At 40.2% G+C, this 18773-nt stretch overlaps 1 protein-coding gene and 1 long non-coding RNA gene across 4 annotated transcripts in view; one reads left to right on the top strand and one right to left on the bottom strand.

The window, feature by feature from the left end:
* LOC127020422 (uncharacterized) overlaps nucleotides 1-15125 on the top strand; it is a 42683-nt gene extending 27558 nt beyond the window's left edge. The window contains exon 5 of the long non-coding RNA XR_007767081.1: nucleotides 14902-15125. This is a non-coding gene — a long non-coding RNA (uncharacterized LOC127020422). The remainder of the gene's footprint in view (nucleotides 1-14901) is intronic.
* The window catches only part of RORA (RAR related orphan receptor A), a 443992-nt gene that overhangs the window by 16210 nt on the left and 409009 nt on the right, over nucleotides 1-18773 (bottom strand). For all 3 annotated transcript variants that reach the window (XM_050902961.1, XM_050902962.1, XM_050902963.1), the window contains one exon: nucleotides 5486-5571. In XM_050902961.1, coding sequence (XP_050758918.1) covers nucleotides 5486-5571 — 86 coding nt within the window. The remainder of the gene's footprint in view (nucleotides 1-5485; nucleotides 5572-18773) is intronic.

The following is an 18773-nucleotide window of genomic DNA, read 5'->3' as shown; positions in this document are numbered from 1 at the left end:
AAAACCCAGCTGATTTTGATGAGGCGTCACTGAGCTTTGCATGTCTCCCTTTTTATGTAGATGTATTAACACAGTGCCAGAAGAAGAGCAGAGCAGATTAAAAGCCATAGCTTCATCTCTGCATTTCAGACTCCTAGTTATATACAACACAATATATGGTTTTTCATATGCTGCCAAGAAACGAAGTTTGGGAAAAAAGGGCGCAAGAACTTTTCATCTGCAAGTCGGTTTGAATAACAACTTGTTAAAAAAGAACTTTGAAATGTAAATAGCAGTTTTTGCAAAGTCTATTAATAGTTCCAATAACTTCACTGCGCAGTGGCTCAGCATTACAGACGCTTGTGTCTCAGCTTGCTCCTTAGCAGGGAAAAAGCCAGTTGTGCTTCCCTGATGTCCCAAATGGCACAGCACAGGCTCCCTCTCCACTGCGGCACAGGCTGAAATGCTGATCTCATGTTTGGTCTTTTGACAAATTTTCATTTAATGAATTGATTCCTACAGTTCATTAACATACCCACTTCCACTTCTGTATACACATATGTCTTAATTAGCTGCTCATTGGCTGTTTAATTACAAGAAAACAGCTGACAGCTGCCTTGCTGCATCCTAATGGCAGACGTTTTGGAATGACTGTATGCAAGCCTGTGACAACAAAGGCTTATTCATAATCCCATGATTTATGGCTAATACTTAAAGACTTCCACGTATCATTAAGTTTTGCAATATTCTGAGCAATTAACAGTTACTTTGGGGGGGGGTCATTCTTTTACTGTTTTCTAAAGCAAACTATCGTAAATTTTCTTCAAAGAAACATCAGAAAAATGCACTGTCGTATGAAAGACAGGTGAACATTCAAACTGGATTTTTAACCCTTTTATAACAATGAGCACGTATTTTAGTTGTAAAGGCAGGAGAGTGCTGTGATAATATTGTTTAATAAACTTTGTTAAAGTATTTGATAACAAAGTTATAGTGCCACTAAAAACAGAGAAAAAATGTTCAGTTTTACATATGTAATAGACAGGAGTAAGATTGTGTTTATCAGGTTATACAAGGCTTCTGACTAGCCCTTTCTGTAACACGGCTCATCTCTTTTCTAAGATGTTTTGCTTGAAATTGGCTAGGCAAAAAATTAAAAAAAAGTTCAAAAGCATGAATTCAAGGTAATGTTTGCAACGCCAATATGACACTCAATATTCAATAAAGTAATGAAAAATTGGCTAGTAAAGAAAGTGAATGAAATGAATGAACAAAAGTAATGCAAGATGGGAAGTGACAATATACCAGACACTGTTTTCTGACGTAACAAACACAGACATTCCTTGTAGTTACAATGAACAAGACCATCTTAGGTCTTAAAAGACACAAGAGACAAAAGCCAGTACCTATAAACCTTTGAAAACGTGAGAAATGCGCAGAAGTGCCCTGCATGGATGGTTTTATGAGACCAACTGCGTACAGTCAAGTAAAGAGAGGGATCACACTAACGCATTTGTGGGTCAGTTGGGCATGAACTGACACTGTTGACAGCAAAAGCAAGTAACTGCATTTGCAAATTAAAAGACAGTTCATTAACAAAAACTTCATTTCAAACTAAATGCTTTGCTACGTCCTTTTGAAGCATTCAGGTATTTTCTGACAACGCTGAACTGGATTCAACTTTCAGCTATGAGAAAAGAATACGGATGTGTACAAACCAGTCTCCTTTCTCAGCATGGTCCCTAGTATAGAGCAAAAGGTTGTTAATGGGTTGCCACAACTAACGGTTGAGGAAGTGCTCCATACAGATACTAGTTTTTTCAGTAGTGCTACTACAATAGTAGTATTTCCAATCTTACACGGGAGAATAAACTTATTTCTGAGTCATGGTACAGTCTTTGTGTCATTCTTCATCCATGCTTCTGAGTAAAAGTCTTGTATGATTAATCTCATCTTCCCTTTTCCCCCGTTATATGTTGTATACTGGGTATCAGCAACGGTTAGATAGGAAAAAACCCCCTCTCTTTTAAAATTCATTTTATTTATAATAAGCCACAGGAGCCCTCCTAGGTAAAGTATAAAGCAGAGCCTGGCTAAAAACTTAATTTTTTCGCTAGGGGGGGAAAAGAGGAGGGAGTGTTAAATTTTATTTTTTAAAGGCAGTTTCAAATTCAGCTAAATAGGTTGATGTGTTGGGAGTACGCAATGATGTTTGTGCAAAACAGAGCCACTAACTTCACAAAAACAGCCAGTAATATCATAGCAAGGTAGGAAATGAAAACTTCTCAAGAAACTAATTGGCTTCATTACAGATCTTCAATTATTGAAGATAATAACTGCCTAAACTGGTCAGAAGACTTTCAATTATGTGAAATGCAAGGGTCACAAACCTGTAGAAGAGCAACAGGATCTGCAAAAGTCAATTTGACAAAAGCTTATCTGTGATTTCATACATGATACAGATTAGGATTGCAAAGTAGGTCTTTGCAACTAAAACTTCACTTTAGGTTTTAAATAAATTATATTTCTGGTGCTTATTAGCTTTTACATAGTAACACGTAAGTTAACATTATTATTAAGTAACATTAAGGTTCACACCAAACTGGAGCGAAAAACAGTAAGAGCTGAAAACATCCCACTTTGCTGCTGCTGCTGTTGCTGCCTGTAGATCATTCTTGACAGGCCTGGCTTGAGAGGGCAGCAGCACATCTGTTCACTCCTGATGACTAAGGCCCTGGTCTTGCAATCTGATGCACACGGGTGGGTTTGTAGCGCCCGTGCGGAACCTCACTGACTTTTCTGGGGCTGTCGGTGCAGGACATAGTCTCCAGGAATCAGAGCGCAGGACTGGGAACTAGGTCTTCATAGCAAAGTACTTTTTACAAAGGAAGGTTTAGCCTGAAGAGCAATGTAAGCATGCTCAAACCTGCAGAGATCATAGCCACAGAAAAGCTGGGGCAAAAAAACATACCAATACACACCTGGCTCATTTGGCAGAAGCCAAGCTATGCCAACTTTTTCACCAGCCAAAATAGTTCTGTTGGGTGAGACTTTGTTGACATTACTGTGCAAGCGTGTAGCACAAACAAAATCCATCTACTACAGTAGGGCATTTTAAATGCTGTCTAGGTCGTGATCATTTAAACTCTTCCTGTGACTTGTGCCCACTAGCACTCCCCTATCTGTCACTACTTGCAAGAGTGAGCTTCAGAGTTATTTCCCTCTTGAAAGGGAAATAACTTAGTTAACTAAAGTTGATATTCATTGGCTTTAAAATTCTGCCTGAAATTGTATGGCTAGAAAACTTTATTCTGCTACTCCAAGAGAAGGAGAAAATGCCTAAATTAATTCATTGGGCCACTCTCTTTCTTACTCATGCACACTCTGCTTTCAAGGTTCAAATGGGTTTCAGTGTGCTGAGCACACTTCCCTGCTTGCCTTCCTTTCTGCCCTTTCCCACCAGCTGACCGTTCTGGTGGGATTCTCAAAAGCAGACCGAGGATTGCACAGAGCTCCCAGAGAACTCAATTTATACAGAATTCAAAGGAAAATCATTTGTTCTAAAACGTACGGAACCGCACGTGCATTTCTCACTATCAGGCTAGCATCTGTCGTTCTGACTGCTGGCGGTACAAAAAGGACTCTTCTCCCAATAACTCACGTTTGCATTTATTCCCAGGAAAGTACAGTCACTCCGACGGAGGAATGCTCAATGGATATGTCTGTCTCTTACCCGCAGTGCTAAGTGCCTGCCAGCTACGTACTAACTAATGTGACTGCGAGTACGGTGCGCTCTGTTGCTGCCTTCTGCATGCAGCCATCCTGCTGCTTTTGGTGGGGGCTTTTCTCACATACAGGACTGAGGAGAAGGCAAGGCCGAAGAACTGCATGAAGATGAAGCAAAAGATAATACAGCTGGCAACTCTCCTTTCCTTTGGCAGCCTCTTCCTGTTCTGCAACAAGCCATGTTGAGAAAGGCCTGCTTTCTGCATAGACAAGCGTTAGGACTGTGCTAACCTCAATCTGTTGACGATGTTCGTTATGGATCTTGAGGCAGTCTCTCAGGTATACTGGTCCCAGACCATTTAAGGATTAAAGAGGTCTCAGACCTTGAACGTAACTTGATACTCTTTGACAAGATAGTCATACAGCAGAATTCTCACTGCAAATGTCTGCCACTTCACACAGCTGGAATTTGATAAATGCTTCTCAACCACATAAAGCTGAAAAAAGTAATCACTTTATTATCAATGCATTTTTAGTGCATTTCTTGCATTTTCCATAGCAACAGCAGTTACAAAGGGCAGAAGGTGCTGTCCCGTATCATTCTAACATTCTTAGATTCCCCCCCCCCCGCCCCCTTCCTTCTTACCAATACTTCCATGAGACTGAGAGAATGTGTTAATGAACACACAAAAATCTTCCCTGGAAAAACACAGAAGAAACCTCTATAATGTGAAAGCAAGGAAGTTACTTTTTGAAGATGGGTGGTAGCGTGAAGCATGTCAGGAGAGCAGACTAAAAACTGTCATAAATTCTTCACAGTGTAAAGTGTAGATTAACAGCAGAAAACCTGTCAGCATGGGATTGCAACACGTACATACATGAAGAAAGCAACAAGCTAGAGCACAGCTGTGCATACTGTGTCATCCCAAGGTAGCACTGTAATTCTGTACTAGTGATAAAAAGGAGTGATTAGCTTCACAGCACTCTGGCCTAGTGTTAGCGTTGTCCAAATTAATTCTTGGTTGTGAGAGACAAGCTAAACAAAATATAAATGCTTCTAGTGTAGTCCTTGTTCACTAGAGTTACTAGAGGTACAAATCCAGGAAAAAATGCAAAGCCTAAACCTTACGTAGCAATGGTTGCATTGCAAGGAATAGGCACTGCTTCCGGGAAGACCTGAGTACGCTGAACACCAGTAGCATGTGCTATTTGTGCAACATCATCTTCCATACCAAACAGAATAGATTTGTAACTGTAGCAGATTCCAAAAGAAAACTGAGAAGTCAGAGAGCTCTCAGGTATTTCAGCACAGCTTCTTAGCAATTTACAAAGCACAAATGGAGAGGGAGATTCAAGAAAGCCACAAAATCCCTCTCAAGTGAATCCACAGAACAGATTCTTTGTGGTATGCTAGAAGCGGATCATCTTTCTGTACCTCTTCTGCTTATTCACAGAGAGACAGTTTAGGGCACACACACCACAACTGCATGATTTTTGAAGCTTGTCCTGAAATCTCGGGCAGAGAGAGAGAGAGAGAGAGAGAGAGAGAGAGAGAGAGAGAGAGAGAGAGAGAGAGAGAGAGAGAGAGAGTCACAAAAATGCCCTATTTAAAACCCAAATAAAACCAGTACTTCAGAATCCCCAATTGATTTCACATTCTTTGAAATGGAATCCACTGATCCAACTTCAGTGCAATGCCTGCTCTTTAAAAAAAGGAAGGAAAATAATCACTATCAAAAGGCTAAATGGTGTTTTAAGACTTAATATTTTAGAAGCTTACCTTGCAGCCTTCACATGTAATGACACCATAATGGATTCCTGATGATTTGTCTCCACAGATCTTGCATGGAATAATTTCAATTTGAGCTGCAACAGAAGCATGCAACCAGTTAATTACATTTTCTTTTAAACACCTTATAAAAGCATTCCCTGATCAGCATTTGTACAGTGAAAACTAATAACCTGCTAAACATTATACTGCATTAACTATTCATTGCTGAACTGCAAGGGTCCCCTAGAGCTTTGGACTAAATTATGGCTGCTCGTTATATAATAGCTTTTGGGTTATTAAAATGGGTCATTTGAGAAGGTGTTTAAGAACCCACAAGAAGGCTAGAATCAGCATTTCAAAGCCAAAAAGAATAGGAGAGTTCACATTTTGGCCAAAGAGCTAAGATGACACGAGAAAGGTTTCTTCCAGTCTTGTTCATGTGAGGTTGTAAACGGTAATTTTAAAGTTTGCCCTGCCTGAAAATGAACGCAACACCTTTACCAGAGGGGTCACCATCATGCCATCCAGTTCACATGACTGGCCAATCCTAAAGAGAAGTAACAAGGTAAACAGCAACTGCATTTTACATGAGAAATCCAAAATTCACGTATCTGAACGGAAAGTGAATTATCAGTACATATTTGTGTATTAGCTACCACAGAACAAACGAGGGAGGAAAATACAGCAGTATTCTAGTCAGCTTACAAAAAACAAAGGAGCCTGCGCAGTCTGGAAAATGCCACAGAGATACAGGACATGAAAGCTCTGATTTTTTAAATTGAACTTCAGACATATAAAACATACCTACTGAATTCAGTTTAGCATGTGACAAAACTCTCTGCATCTCTCTCTAAATCACAGCGCCTTCCCATCTGAATACATGGATTTAAGAAGGGACTCCTGTATGCTCAGGAACACCTCTTCAGTTGCTTTCGGAGTACATGGCTGTAGTCATTTTGCTAGCAAGTCTTTTTGGATAGGACTGTGCTGAGGCAGTGCTTTACAGTATCAAAGACCAGCAGTCCACATTTTACATATGCTTGCATGTGCTCACACAAACACAGACTGTATGCATTAGGTAGATAACCTAAAAATCCCAAGAAAGCACTTTCTCTGTCGCAGTGGTGTTAGGATCAGGCTACATCAGTTTTCCCGAACCGGCTTAGTCCGAACAGGAGTACAAATGCAACTCTTGCTGTGTCTCTAACTGTGATATATTAACAATGAGAAGTGCTGTTAATCTCCTGTGAGGAACTGAAATCCATTCACAAGATGCCCGATTGTTTCAGAGAGCTTTTATTTCATCCAGTTTATGGCTATCCAGACTGTGACAACACATAAAATTGCATCTAATACTGTCTTACAATGCATTAGCTTAACTTCAGTTGTACTCTTAACACGCTTTTCAAAAAGTCATGTCCACTCTTACAAACACTGCATTTTACATGCCATTAAATCCCTAACCAACTGCTTATTATTAAACAAGAATCATCTTCCAATGCTACCGTGTGCTCCATTTCATTGCAGCCCAACATCATAGCTCAGGATCAGGCCAAAACTATAAGATAACTATAAACTAGACGACCAGAAGACTTTTAGCACAGCACTGACTGCGCTAAAATACTCCTTCAAAATATTCTCCAGACAACATCAAATGCAATGATCGGAGCAGCTGAGTAGCACCCGAATAGCACCCGTTTGCTCCCAGGAACCTAACACCAGCTAAAATGCTCTGCTGAGGAAGGCAGTGCCCAGCAGCTACAGGACTACACTGCTGTTTTCCTGACAGTTCCGTATCGGCAGCTTTCAAAATATTTTCATACAGCAGGACACCACTTGCATTTGCTTCCATCATAAGGATCTTTGCATTCTTGACCATTAATCCCCCACCTTCCCTGCAGCAACAAAACAACAGGCTGAAATCAAAAGGTCTGTGTAGGACACTTAAGGAAAGAAATACTTGTTCCCTGCAGTCCTCCAAAAACTGTTTTAATTTCACTTTGCTCTCCAGCTAACACATTAAACACAACAGAGCAAGAAGTGAACTAATAAAAGGGAAAAATAAAGCGTATGCTATTTTATTAATGTGTTACATTAATCATTAGTAGAGCATCGTATGTTTACGAACAAAGCTTTGAGCAGGAAGGGTAGCATAACCCCCACTTTACATCAACAAATTGAACAACACACTGAAATTCACAGAAACTCAAAATTTGTATAACGTGCAGTTCAAATTCAGAAAGCAATCCTGTGGGCAAATTCCGGAATAGATGTACCGATTCCCAGTTGTGCCTTTTCAATATAGGATTATGTTTCTACTCTGCTACAGTGAATCAGCAGCCTTCTCCAACTCCTTTGACAGGGTAGTGACAAGGCTTATCTCAACAGCTACACGGCAATGTATTTTTTGCATTTCACTTTTATATACATAATTACTGCCTCATTTTGAATAGGTATGATATAATTGGATCTTGTTTATCTACAATCTCCAGCACATTAGTTAAATCACCCATGAAGCCTGTCTATGCAATCCCTATTTCTTAAGCAACAGGACATTTGCAGAGTGTTTCTGAAGGAATGTAACATGCCTTCAAAGTGATGGCCTAAAGCTAGGTTACTAATAGTCTAAAAGGTGCCATAATTAGTCCCAAATGCATTTTCCAGGGTGCTTTACTGTTAGAAGAGAATCTCCACAGATTCACAGGCTCCAGCTGCGCCAGCATTCGCCGACCATTGTATGTATGAGCAGCAGCACCAAATCAGGTATAGTTTTAGAATTCCAGATTTCCTCGAATTTACTACATCTTCAAGGTACTTGCTTTCAATTAAGGACGCAGCGTTTAAAACTTCAACTTACTGTTTCACTCTGAGATACAGAACAGTGGGATGAAACTCAGAAGCATACATCGCTTGGGACTGCCCCAACCAATTGTATTACAAATGAATGCACGGAAAGACATCAGATCGATTACTGCTCCACGTGGTTGCCTTTGCAAATCAACTCATTGAAATGGAATCCCTGTCGCAAGTTCATACACTTTCCATATAGCATGAAAGGACTTAAGATACTTTAAACTTACTAAATGCAAATTGCCTGTGCCAAGATTATGCATTTTTCTTACGAGGGTGAAAATATTTTCCCCACTTTTAACTTTGACATGCAAATATGTACTTGCTAAAACCTTGTTCTTATGCAAACAAGGCAGGTGGGAAATATTTTTACACGTCAAGAATATGTTTCAACTTGGTTTCTCACATTCCCAGAGTTACTTAAAGCTTCCTACTGTGCTCACATTAATTGTACCTGTTCTGTGCTTACATATATTTATATGGTGTATTTTCCAAGATTATATAAAATACTCTAATTCATGCTTTAGACTAGAATTAGCCTAAATTACAGTTTACAATTTCTGTCTCCTGGGGTGGTGCTCAGGCTGATTCTGGTTCATGCATGAGCAAATTATTTCTTAAATATGAATTGCAGAAAAAATAAACTCTTGTGGTTGCTTAGAAACTGCTACAGATACCCAGGTGACAGATGTAGTTTGTATTCCCAGATTAAAGGCCTAAGAATCTTTCACACCCTGAAATAACAGTGCTCCAGAATACTACCAAGGAAGTCCTGTGCCAAAGGCAGCAATCAATAGGAATAAAAGCCCAAACAAACCACCAAGAGCAACAAATGCAAGCTCAAGCACAGAGAGCCACCGCAAGCATCGAGCAAGTTGCTACAGAAACGGCTCCTGAGAGAGAGAAGTGACCATTAAGGGCCGGAGGTAGTAATCGTTACGAACTGATGTCAAACACAAGGCAAACTCATCTCCATAGGAACGGGCATCTGACATCCACTAAGATCTCTCAGTATACGTGACTTTAACATGTAGCTATTCCTATCACTGGAATGTCTGGTAATCTTCCTTCTGCTAACGTCATATGATCTTCATTTTAAGGCAGGACAATTGAGTGCAGACTGATTTGCTTAAAATCGGACAGAACAGGAACTTGAGCCAAAGTATTACAGGGGAAAAAAGCCTGTGTTTTTCCCCTGAACCTTTCTTCTTCCTCCATCCACTGTGTCTTCACTTGGCAATTGTCTGAAGAAGCTCTGGTATGCTTAAATTACGTGATTGCCTCCACCTAATTCCTAATGAACATGCCTACCAGACAACCAGAGAGAGCACTGAACAACATCTTTTGTTGGCATCCGGAGCAGAAGAATATGCCTTATTCCCTCCTACTCCACGCTTCACTTCTTTCCCCAAATCTGGAATGGTGTCACTGGGCTTGCCTGCCTTTTTCAAGCTCCCTCCCCCAACCAAGCTCTCTAGACAGCCTCTCCCTCTTTATTAATTCCCGCATCATGAAATGCTGCTTTATTCCTTGTCTGGTTTGAGCAGTAGAGGAGGAAGGGAATCCAATTCTGTATTTGTAGGGAACTGCTCTGTACAAGCTCATCATAATCTTTAGTTTCTTCCTTTCTAACTCCTTGGACAGGCTCCAGTCAGGACAAGAGCCTGTATAGCCAAGTAAAGCATGGGGCATCTTTCTCCCCAGTTCTGCCATTTAAGCAGAAACACACTGAGCCTCAGCACGGGAAAGCTTATTCCCAGTCCACCCTGAAGAAAACATTTTTCAAAAGAAAAAGTTATTTTCCAAAGACCGCTGTTTTTTCCTCCCCATCAGTGTGTCTGAATGAGATGTTTGTTTCTAGCGAATTAATTGTCTTGGGGTAGAAAAAGGATTTTCCTATTCCTCCTGCTTTCACACTGTTATTTTAAAACTGTACATTCACACAGATCATATTATTTTTTCCAATTCGCAACGGGTATGAAACCTCAGATTTGGTATCCTGGGCACCAATGCAAACAAAAATTGGTCCCCATTCCTGCCTTTTAGGTGAGATTCATCTAGCTGACCTGAGCTATATTGAAAGGTGGGTAGTTAGCTGAAGTTAATTGTCTTGTCTGCTTCTGGAGTCATGAGGAAGGGAGAAAGAGAAAAAGAAAGGGAGGGAGAAAAAGAAAGCAAGAAGGAAAAAGGGAGAAGGGGCATGATTCATCTTATTCAAGACAAGTGAGATGAACCCCTGAGTGGATATGCCTTGTCTTCACTCACCAGAGAAAGAATTTAATGATACCTTAATTACAAGCCTAACTTTTAGAAGGTGAAAGTCAGGTGAATCCTACTGCCTCTTACTATTTCTGAATTCAAAAATTAGCATTTTCTGGACAGGAAAACCTCTGTAGGAAGTGCTCTGGTCCCCTCCCTTGGGACATAGCATCCCAATCGCCTGTGTACGCTGGCACCATTGAGATAAGAGCACTTCTATGGAGTTCCCCATCACAGCTCCCACCCTTCAGCTCTCAAGGCAGCAATATCAAGAAATTCCAGGTATACACTCATATATACATACAGGTATACTTTTTTACTCAGTAAAGATGGACCTAAGCACATACTGGTTAGTCTGCCAGATCGGTCTCTATTTCTTAAAACCTCTATGGGCACTGAGCATCCTTCTCCGATCCAGTGGCTTTCTGGGGAAAGCACCCTAACCAAAATTGCTAGCTGAACTGAGGACTTTCCTTGAGGCTAGATGTGGGGTACATACAACAGCCAGGACTGCAGCTGGGATCTCCTCGGTCTCAGCGTACTGCTTAAGAAGTTATCCCTTCTTTGACTGCAAGAAAGGTTTAAATTCCTTTCCCTGAATGTGCCTCGCCTGTCCCCCACTTCACAGGGTATGTACAATTTTGCAGCTAATTCACAAGGGCTTTGAAATAAATATGATACATACACAAATCGGGCTAACCTGCTTCTAAAGGGATGCAGTTTGTGCCAGACATCACTGCTAGTGCTGTTTGTAAGTATATTGATTAAATTAGGAGGCATACATATTCACTGACATATTCATACATATTCATTGACTCCAACAAGGGTACTGCATGTAATGTGGTATTTAAAGCAACATAATATCTGATCACAAACTGAATTAACAAGGAATGATTTTACTATATAATATTCTAATCTTCCTGCATTTTCAGCTTCATTACCTAAATAATTTGCTCTGTCATGTACCCTAAGTAATTTGAGCTGGCTGCAAATTACTCGCCTCCGAACACCTGCAGCTCACAAACGCTGCAATTCTACTAAACTGAAAGCTAGTGGCAGCATAGCTCTGCCCATTCCATTAATGTCCTACGTTAAGTGACCATCTGTCCGCTCATATATATTAAAATACTTAAACCTCGTGTACTTCTAAGGATGATGGCTGGCTGGCAGACGTCTGAGGCATTTTTAGAACACACAGTAAGGGTTTTGATCAAGAGCTGATGGAATTTACCTGCCCACTCCTTGTGTGAAAGGTTTATTCATTCTCTACACAATCCCCACCATAACGGCATTCTGGCCATGAGCAGGCCTGCTGGAGATTGTGACGATACAGCTAGTAACAAGTAGCTCCCGAGAAGAACTAACAAAGCCTGGTATCCCAGAGATTTGTGTCTCACGATTGGATTTGCTGGAGTCCAGTAAGGTTGAAATTCCAGCAGAAGCGTTCCCAGCACGTGGGAAATGCCTTGCATCTTCCTCTCCTTTACAGATTCTCCTATCTATAGGTGAGCTCAGGCTGCGCAGTGTCCCTCAGTGGAGTATTAGTTGGGTATCTTTCTGGGTATGTTTTTCAATTTTCATGAAACATGTAGGAGCACATCTCTGCGACTGCTGATGCTCTCGAGCTTGGCTGGAATGGTTTTGGAAATGAGGAGGACTGGGGTGATGGGCAGAAAACCAGACAAACACAAACAACCTCTCCAAGCCTTGTTTCCTTAGGAAATCACACTAGTAATAAAATAAAATAAATACTGAGGTTATGCTGGTACAAATCCTTTGAAGTCTGTGGGTGTGATGGGTGGAGTAGAAACGAACGAACATGGCCACCAAAGTATTAATTAAAAGTAAAGTATGAGCAACACCTCAAACACACAAAGCAGAAATGCTGCAATGCCAAGACTAGATCTTTGGGCCTGAACACAGCTGGATCCCTCTTAGTAGGTCACCTGACGCTGTACAGCACACCATAACGCTAAAAACATTTGGCTTCAAAGAGTATTAAAGGAGATGCACGATAAATAGCACAGAACAACCTGAGCACTTTTGGGGCTTGCAAGACTGACTTTTAGGAATAAATCTGTTACTGATTTGGACACATCGAAGGGAACAGTGCAGTAAGAGCTCATATTCTCATGCCAGGATCACTGACGTTTATGTTTATTGTTTTACTTTAAGCCAAGAAATTTTTCTTACACAAATTTTAATTTAAAGAACTAACGCTTTGCTATTACATTAAGCACTGGCTTCAACAAAGACACTTGAACGCCTAATGAAAGAAGGCTATATGGAAAATGGTTTGGATTCTCTGATAGGCAAAACCATTTGTGTGAAGTTGTTGTGGTGAGGTCTCTGTATATTTTTAATGTTATATTCAAATAGAAAATTGCTGAAAAACCTTAATAGACCATCGTAATATTCTTAATTCTGAAAAATTAAAACGAAGAAAACCCAACACAAACAATCTAGGACTTCTGCAAGTGTTTAGGAGCACAACCAAGCTAAAAACCAATTTAGGGTTTTCAGAGGAACTCAGAGAGATGATGTTTGCTCCCTCTCAGTCATATGTGCAACACTAAGTGATTTTTATTTTCCTTCTGTGTAACAGTCTTATCTCTCTCCACTGTCTTGGCTTTATCCATCCAGGAACATTCTCATTCTTTTTTGACCCAGCAATGCAACTCGGTATCTCAACATCTGTTATCACCAAGCAACTGAAGACATATTTTTTCTTGTACTTTTGAGGAAGAAAGAGCAGCAATTTAGTTTGCAGCTGAAAACTAGATGATTTGATTTCCCTTGTTGAAGGAATGACAGGTAGAGACAACTCTAGCTTGGGACTCTGGTCACATTATAAGACCATACCACAGACCAAACTATAATGTCAAACCACTGAACTACAAGCCTAGGCTCAAAATAATCAGGGCTGCCGCAACCAGACGTGTTCAGTTGTCCAGGAGTACAGGAAAGTAGTTCTTTGGAGAATCAATCTCTCATTACTTCCCGGGGCATACAACTAACATCTTCCCAGTTTGTGAAGTCTAGGGAGTTCCGAAAGCTCCAGCTTTGTTACTACTTTAGTGAACTTAAATCAAACACAAATCATGAAGATGGCTGAAATATACACCAAGAGATGTACACTGTAGCAAGATAGAGAATAATGACACTCTTTTGAGGAGAAGACAAAACCAAGAAAAACTGAAGCACCAACTGAATACAAATTCTATCTTTTTACAGTGGAGGAGAAGATTCATTCACTAGACACAACACACAGGCACAGTAACGAGACGTAGTAATCAAACTTACTGGCAAAGAACAAGAATGGGGAAAGAACGAAGGGAAAAGTATTGCTATGCAATGTCCTATGCATTTCAAAACCAAAGCATTTAAAGACTAGTTTGATTATTTCCATACGGTCAGAAGAGACTTCCAAATTTCATAAAACACCAGTTTTGTCCCATAATATTTTGACTTCTCACTTTCTTTCTTGGTGGCTCAGGTGCTTATGAATAAACATTTAACCATTTTATTCCCCTCTTCTTCTCTGGCTGAAGATTAACAGTAGTTATACTGGCTATGATGAACACAGTTTGGAGTATGATTAATTTGAAGACTAAGCTAAATGTAATTGTTAAATAAAGCAATTCAGAAAAAGTTTTTCGTAAGAAAACACACTGACACTGCAATCATGTGACTCTCTTTAATGAAATATAATACAGTTTTAATCAAAGCCCTGAACTGCATGTCAAGAAATAGATACTATAATCCTCATTCCAGTGCTGATTTACTGTGTGAATGGGGATGCTAGCTGGTGTCTCATTTTCTTTATCTACATAATCAGGATAATCGTTCTTTACCTCTACCTCTATCTACAGCTATCTTAGGTGACTGGTACTTACTGCCAAATGTTGGGTCTTGGTCTTATGACCCAAGAAACTAGTGAGCAGACCTCCAGACAAACAAATCTCCAGCATTTTGCATTGCTGAGATAAAAGTTGCCACAAAACTACACAACAGGACTGCTAGTTGTCTAAACTTTGTTAATTTCCTTTTTTAACTTCTGCAAACAAAGCTTACAGGTTTAATTACACAGCTACAAAACACTGCTCTTGACAAAATTACACAAAATACAAGTTTTAGAAGCAACATAGGTGTGAGCTATTACCACAGTAACTGCCAACACTGACTTTTTCTGCTCTGATTTGCTACTGCATTTATTCAGTAAGCAGCAAGCTAGGGCTTATGTCAATCCACGCTGTATGTTTTTAAAGGATTTTAGAGTTCACTCAGGTTTTGACATCCCTAATTTCTTCCTACAGATAACCACTAACCTTGGGCATTTGTGAAGAGGAACACCTGCGGCAGGGGCATAAGCCCAGTTCTACTATGATACAATCTATATCACGCTGCTGTGCTGCTAGAACAAACCAATGCATATTGTCTGTCAAATAATAAAAAAGAAAAAAACAAAGGGAGCTGGTCGGCCAAGACACGTGCACCTTGAGGCAGGGAAAGTGCCCTTATACACTCAATCACGCTGAGGTTTCTCGTAGTCTTTGCAACTTTTCTCTTACATTGGGAAAAGCAAATCTACACTGATTTCTCCTTCCTGGTGTCTGTATGTTGGTCTTTCATTTTGTAGTATTAATGGAGAGGAAAAAAGAAAGTTAAAATCTGCAGGAGAACATAATTCAGAGTACATCTGTTTGCTGGAGCTAGCTGAACAATACTAAATGCATTCTCCCCCCTCCCACCAAAAAGAAACTTGTATCAAAAAGCTTAAATGTATTTGTGCTTCGGTCCAATTTCCCAATTCTCTGGAAGAAACTAATAAAGACTTGATTGAAAGTCTTTTAATAATGTAGCGTTTCAGAGTGAAAATCTAAATTACCTCTGACATTTGCTCCACAGATTAATGCACAGAGCCCCCATTTTATATGAAATTTCCTACTCTCAAGTGTTGGACCTGGCCCTATGAAGACTGGAATTTGTTAACTCAAACGCTGCCCTCCCACTTTCTTTTCCCTAATTAAATGTACTGGCTTAGGGGAACATCTCAACATTTCTGTTTATTTGCTTGCAGTAGGAAAACAAAGAACAACTTACCAACCATTCGTCAATTTTAAGCACCACTTCAGCAAGTCAGCTACAAGTATCACTGCACAACAACCTTTACCTGAATTATTTTTCATAGGTTGCAAACAGTCTTAAATGATCAACACTTTGAAGGCAATAATTTTAGTCCCTATTACAAAGCGTATAGTTACTGTATGCAGGATTATGAGAGTAACTTAGTTGCTAGCTAAATTACATTAGTTCATTAAGGAAAGACCTTTTACTAGCTTTTTAGAACAGTGGTAAAAGGGTACTTAGAGAGCCTTAGACTTCCTTTTATACAATATGAAACCTCCGTCATTCCATTTTAAGAAGCTACATACAATTGTGCTATCCATTTGCAAAATTACATCTCAGTTCAATGGTGTCATTAGGCTATCTACTAGCACAAATCAAATGACACCTACAGTTACTAGACTAAAAAAAAACCACCTGGGAAAAGCTAATCACTTGCAACATGGTGTCAAAATTATTAACAATTTCAACTAAATTCATTAACAAGGTGACAGGCTCCTGAATCGTTCAAGGAACATTAGGTCAGTGAGACTACAGCACCAGCTAACTGTGGATAACACTGCAATTTCACTCCTTCTACTCATATGCATGTAGCTTTCAGATCAAGCATTAATAATTCCTGATACTACTACTTAGAAGATTGTCTCCGATTAGCAACCCATCACCACCACATGTTCTGTATCACAATGCACACACTTTCCTTTATACTTAGTATTCGGCCAAGTCAAGTTCCACTTTAATAGCTAGTTCCCCAGAGAGAGCAACAGTTAGTTTGGAAAAAGGAATATGGAATGAACTCAGAAGAGGTAACAAAGCAGGGGGGAACCCAATAACGTAAGTGTCCCTTTAAACAAAGTGTTTGTAATGATTCAGCTTTGTCCTGCCATTTTGCCAGGCTGCACAAATTTTATTAAGGGTTTGGCCTCTGCAGCCTCTGCAGAAATTGCAGGATGTATCACTGTGCATATTGAGAAACGGGACTTTGTACAATTAAGTTAAAGCCAGGCAAACATGGCTAGTGCAGAAGCCACTTCCTTACAAGAGAGCTGCACTTTGATGAAAAACCACTCAAAACCTGAATTTACCTCTAGAAGAAAAAGTTGCAGGAAAAAAAGAAGTATTTCACCCAGACTAGAAACTCCGTCATTCTGAAGTGACTACATCTGCATTTTAAAGAAATTTTCTTTTTCTTTTTGGCTGTACATGAATTTGATGTCATTAAAAAGGCTTCCTTTGATGCTGTATGCCAAGTAGAATCATTAGTTTCTCACAAAGGTGCGCTCTACATGTCTAGTTTAAATTTTCATTTTCAGATGATTCATCGAAGAGGTGAACAATAACAACCAAAACCAACTTCGGAACTCTAAACAGTAAAAAGCCTTTTAGCTGCACTCACTCATTTATTAACTCCCTCCAACACCTCCTTTCTGGATTCACATGGCAGCCAATACTGAGCATGAATTCGCAACTCCTTCTGTGATATACAGCTATTAGAAGCAAACCACAACCAGATTCCCTCAAACCTCACAAAAGAGGTTCTTCGTAAGTCTGTATCCTGCATCCTTCTAGCTGACACGGGGTCACTTTTTTTATCCAAGGATGCTTTCCATTGCCACTGTTTGTAGTGTATATGTGTTGTTTTGTCACAGCTCCTCTTCATGAGTTCTCTTCAGAGGTCACTAGAGGATTAATGAAACTGAGGGACACTCCAGAGGAAGCCGCATCCTCAGCCAATGTAGCTTCAGCTACTCCCCTAGGTTTTGAAGGGGGGAGCACAAAATACATTAGTTATACCTACGTTTCCTCTATTTAAAAGAAAATGTCACTGAAGTCCAAAAACAATCAATGATTTACAGCTGCTTTATGGTTCCTGATACATATTAAGACACTAGAAAGTACAGACATTATCAAGACCTTATAGCCTTTTTTGTGATACAGGGTCAAATCTCTGCTGAACAAATAACCATGTTTCCTCTCCAAGAAAGATGCTTCTTTCAGCCCCTGCCCCATCTCAGAGGGAGCAATATTAGCATCTATGTAGGATCAAGAGGAAGGCTACATCACTTCTACAAGAACTGCCTAGAAGACAGCCTGGACAGTGAAAAACTGATGCAGAATATAATTTTGCTGTCGCCCTTCCCTAACACCTGTACAACTTCTCTGAACACCTAATTATACTGCTTTGAGGAGGAAACCTACACACATTGACCATTCGCTCAAGACAACCTGGATAGGTTGCATGCACACTCACCAGACCCTCCTACCACAAAGGTCTATAGAAACAGACACCTGCACGCACTGCACTAAGTATGGCCACACATGCTTCTTGCTAATGACAACTTTTACCTACCCGCAGCTTTTGTACCAGAGTCTCCCATCACCTAGAATGGCCTTTACAAGGCATTTCTGTCGTACTTCACAGTGACACCCTTCCCCTTCTCTCGACCATTCACTGCATCGCTCCGGTTTCATGATGATAGAACTTTTTTTTTTGTAATCTTAGCGGTACTTTATGGACTTGCATGAAGTTACACGACGGTCCTTCATCTCTATGAAGCAGGCTGAGGCCACTCGGTTGGTCAGGGACCAGGGGAAGCTGCGGGAGGGCGGCCAGCTCTGCCTGTCTGCAGTCGGGCAGGCATTTTTCTCCTCCCTCAGATGTTCTCGTGTAGAAGGGCACAGGAGGAAAGTGCTGTGACCTGTCCCCAAAAACTGCACCAAGAGGGAGAACATGCAGGATGGTATCAGAGGAGATGGAAATTTTATAGGCTTTGGCTTACAACAAAATAAAACCACCATCAGTCTATCAAACAGTCTCAAAAACACTCATGCCAGAGAGAAAGTTTTTTCCTCCAGCATGTTCTTCAAACTGTGTATTACAGTGCTCTCCCCCACCAACCATGCTCACGCCATCTCCCTGGACTCAGCTCTGTTTCTGTGCTTCTTTATATCCTCATGATGTTTGTATATACTATACTCAGTGTTTGAAAACCATCTTCATTTCGTGACAAGGATCATGAAAGAAAAAAAATGTAGTTGCCCACAAAAATGTTTTAGAAAA

Source organism: Gymnogyps californianus, chromosome 11 (genome assembly GCF_018139145.2).
Source record: "Gymnogyps californianus isolate 813 chromosome 11, ASM1813914v2, whole genome shotgun sequence".
NCBI lineage: Eukaryota > Metazoa > Chordata > Aves > Accipitriformes > Cathartidae > Gymnogyps > Gymnogyps californianus.
Note: the sequence above shows the minus strand (reverse complement) of the source record. Positions and strands in the feature narration are given on the sequence as shown.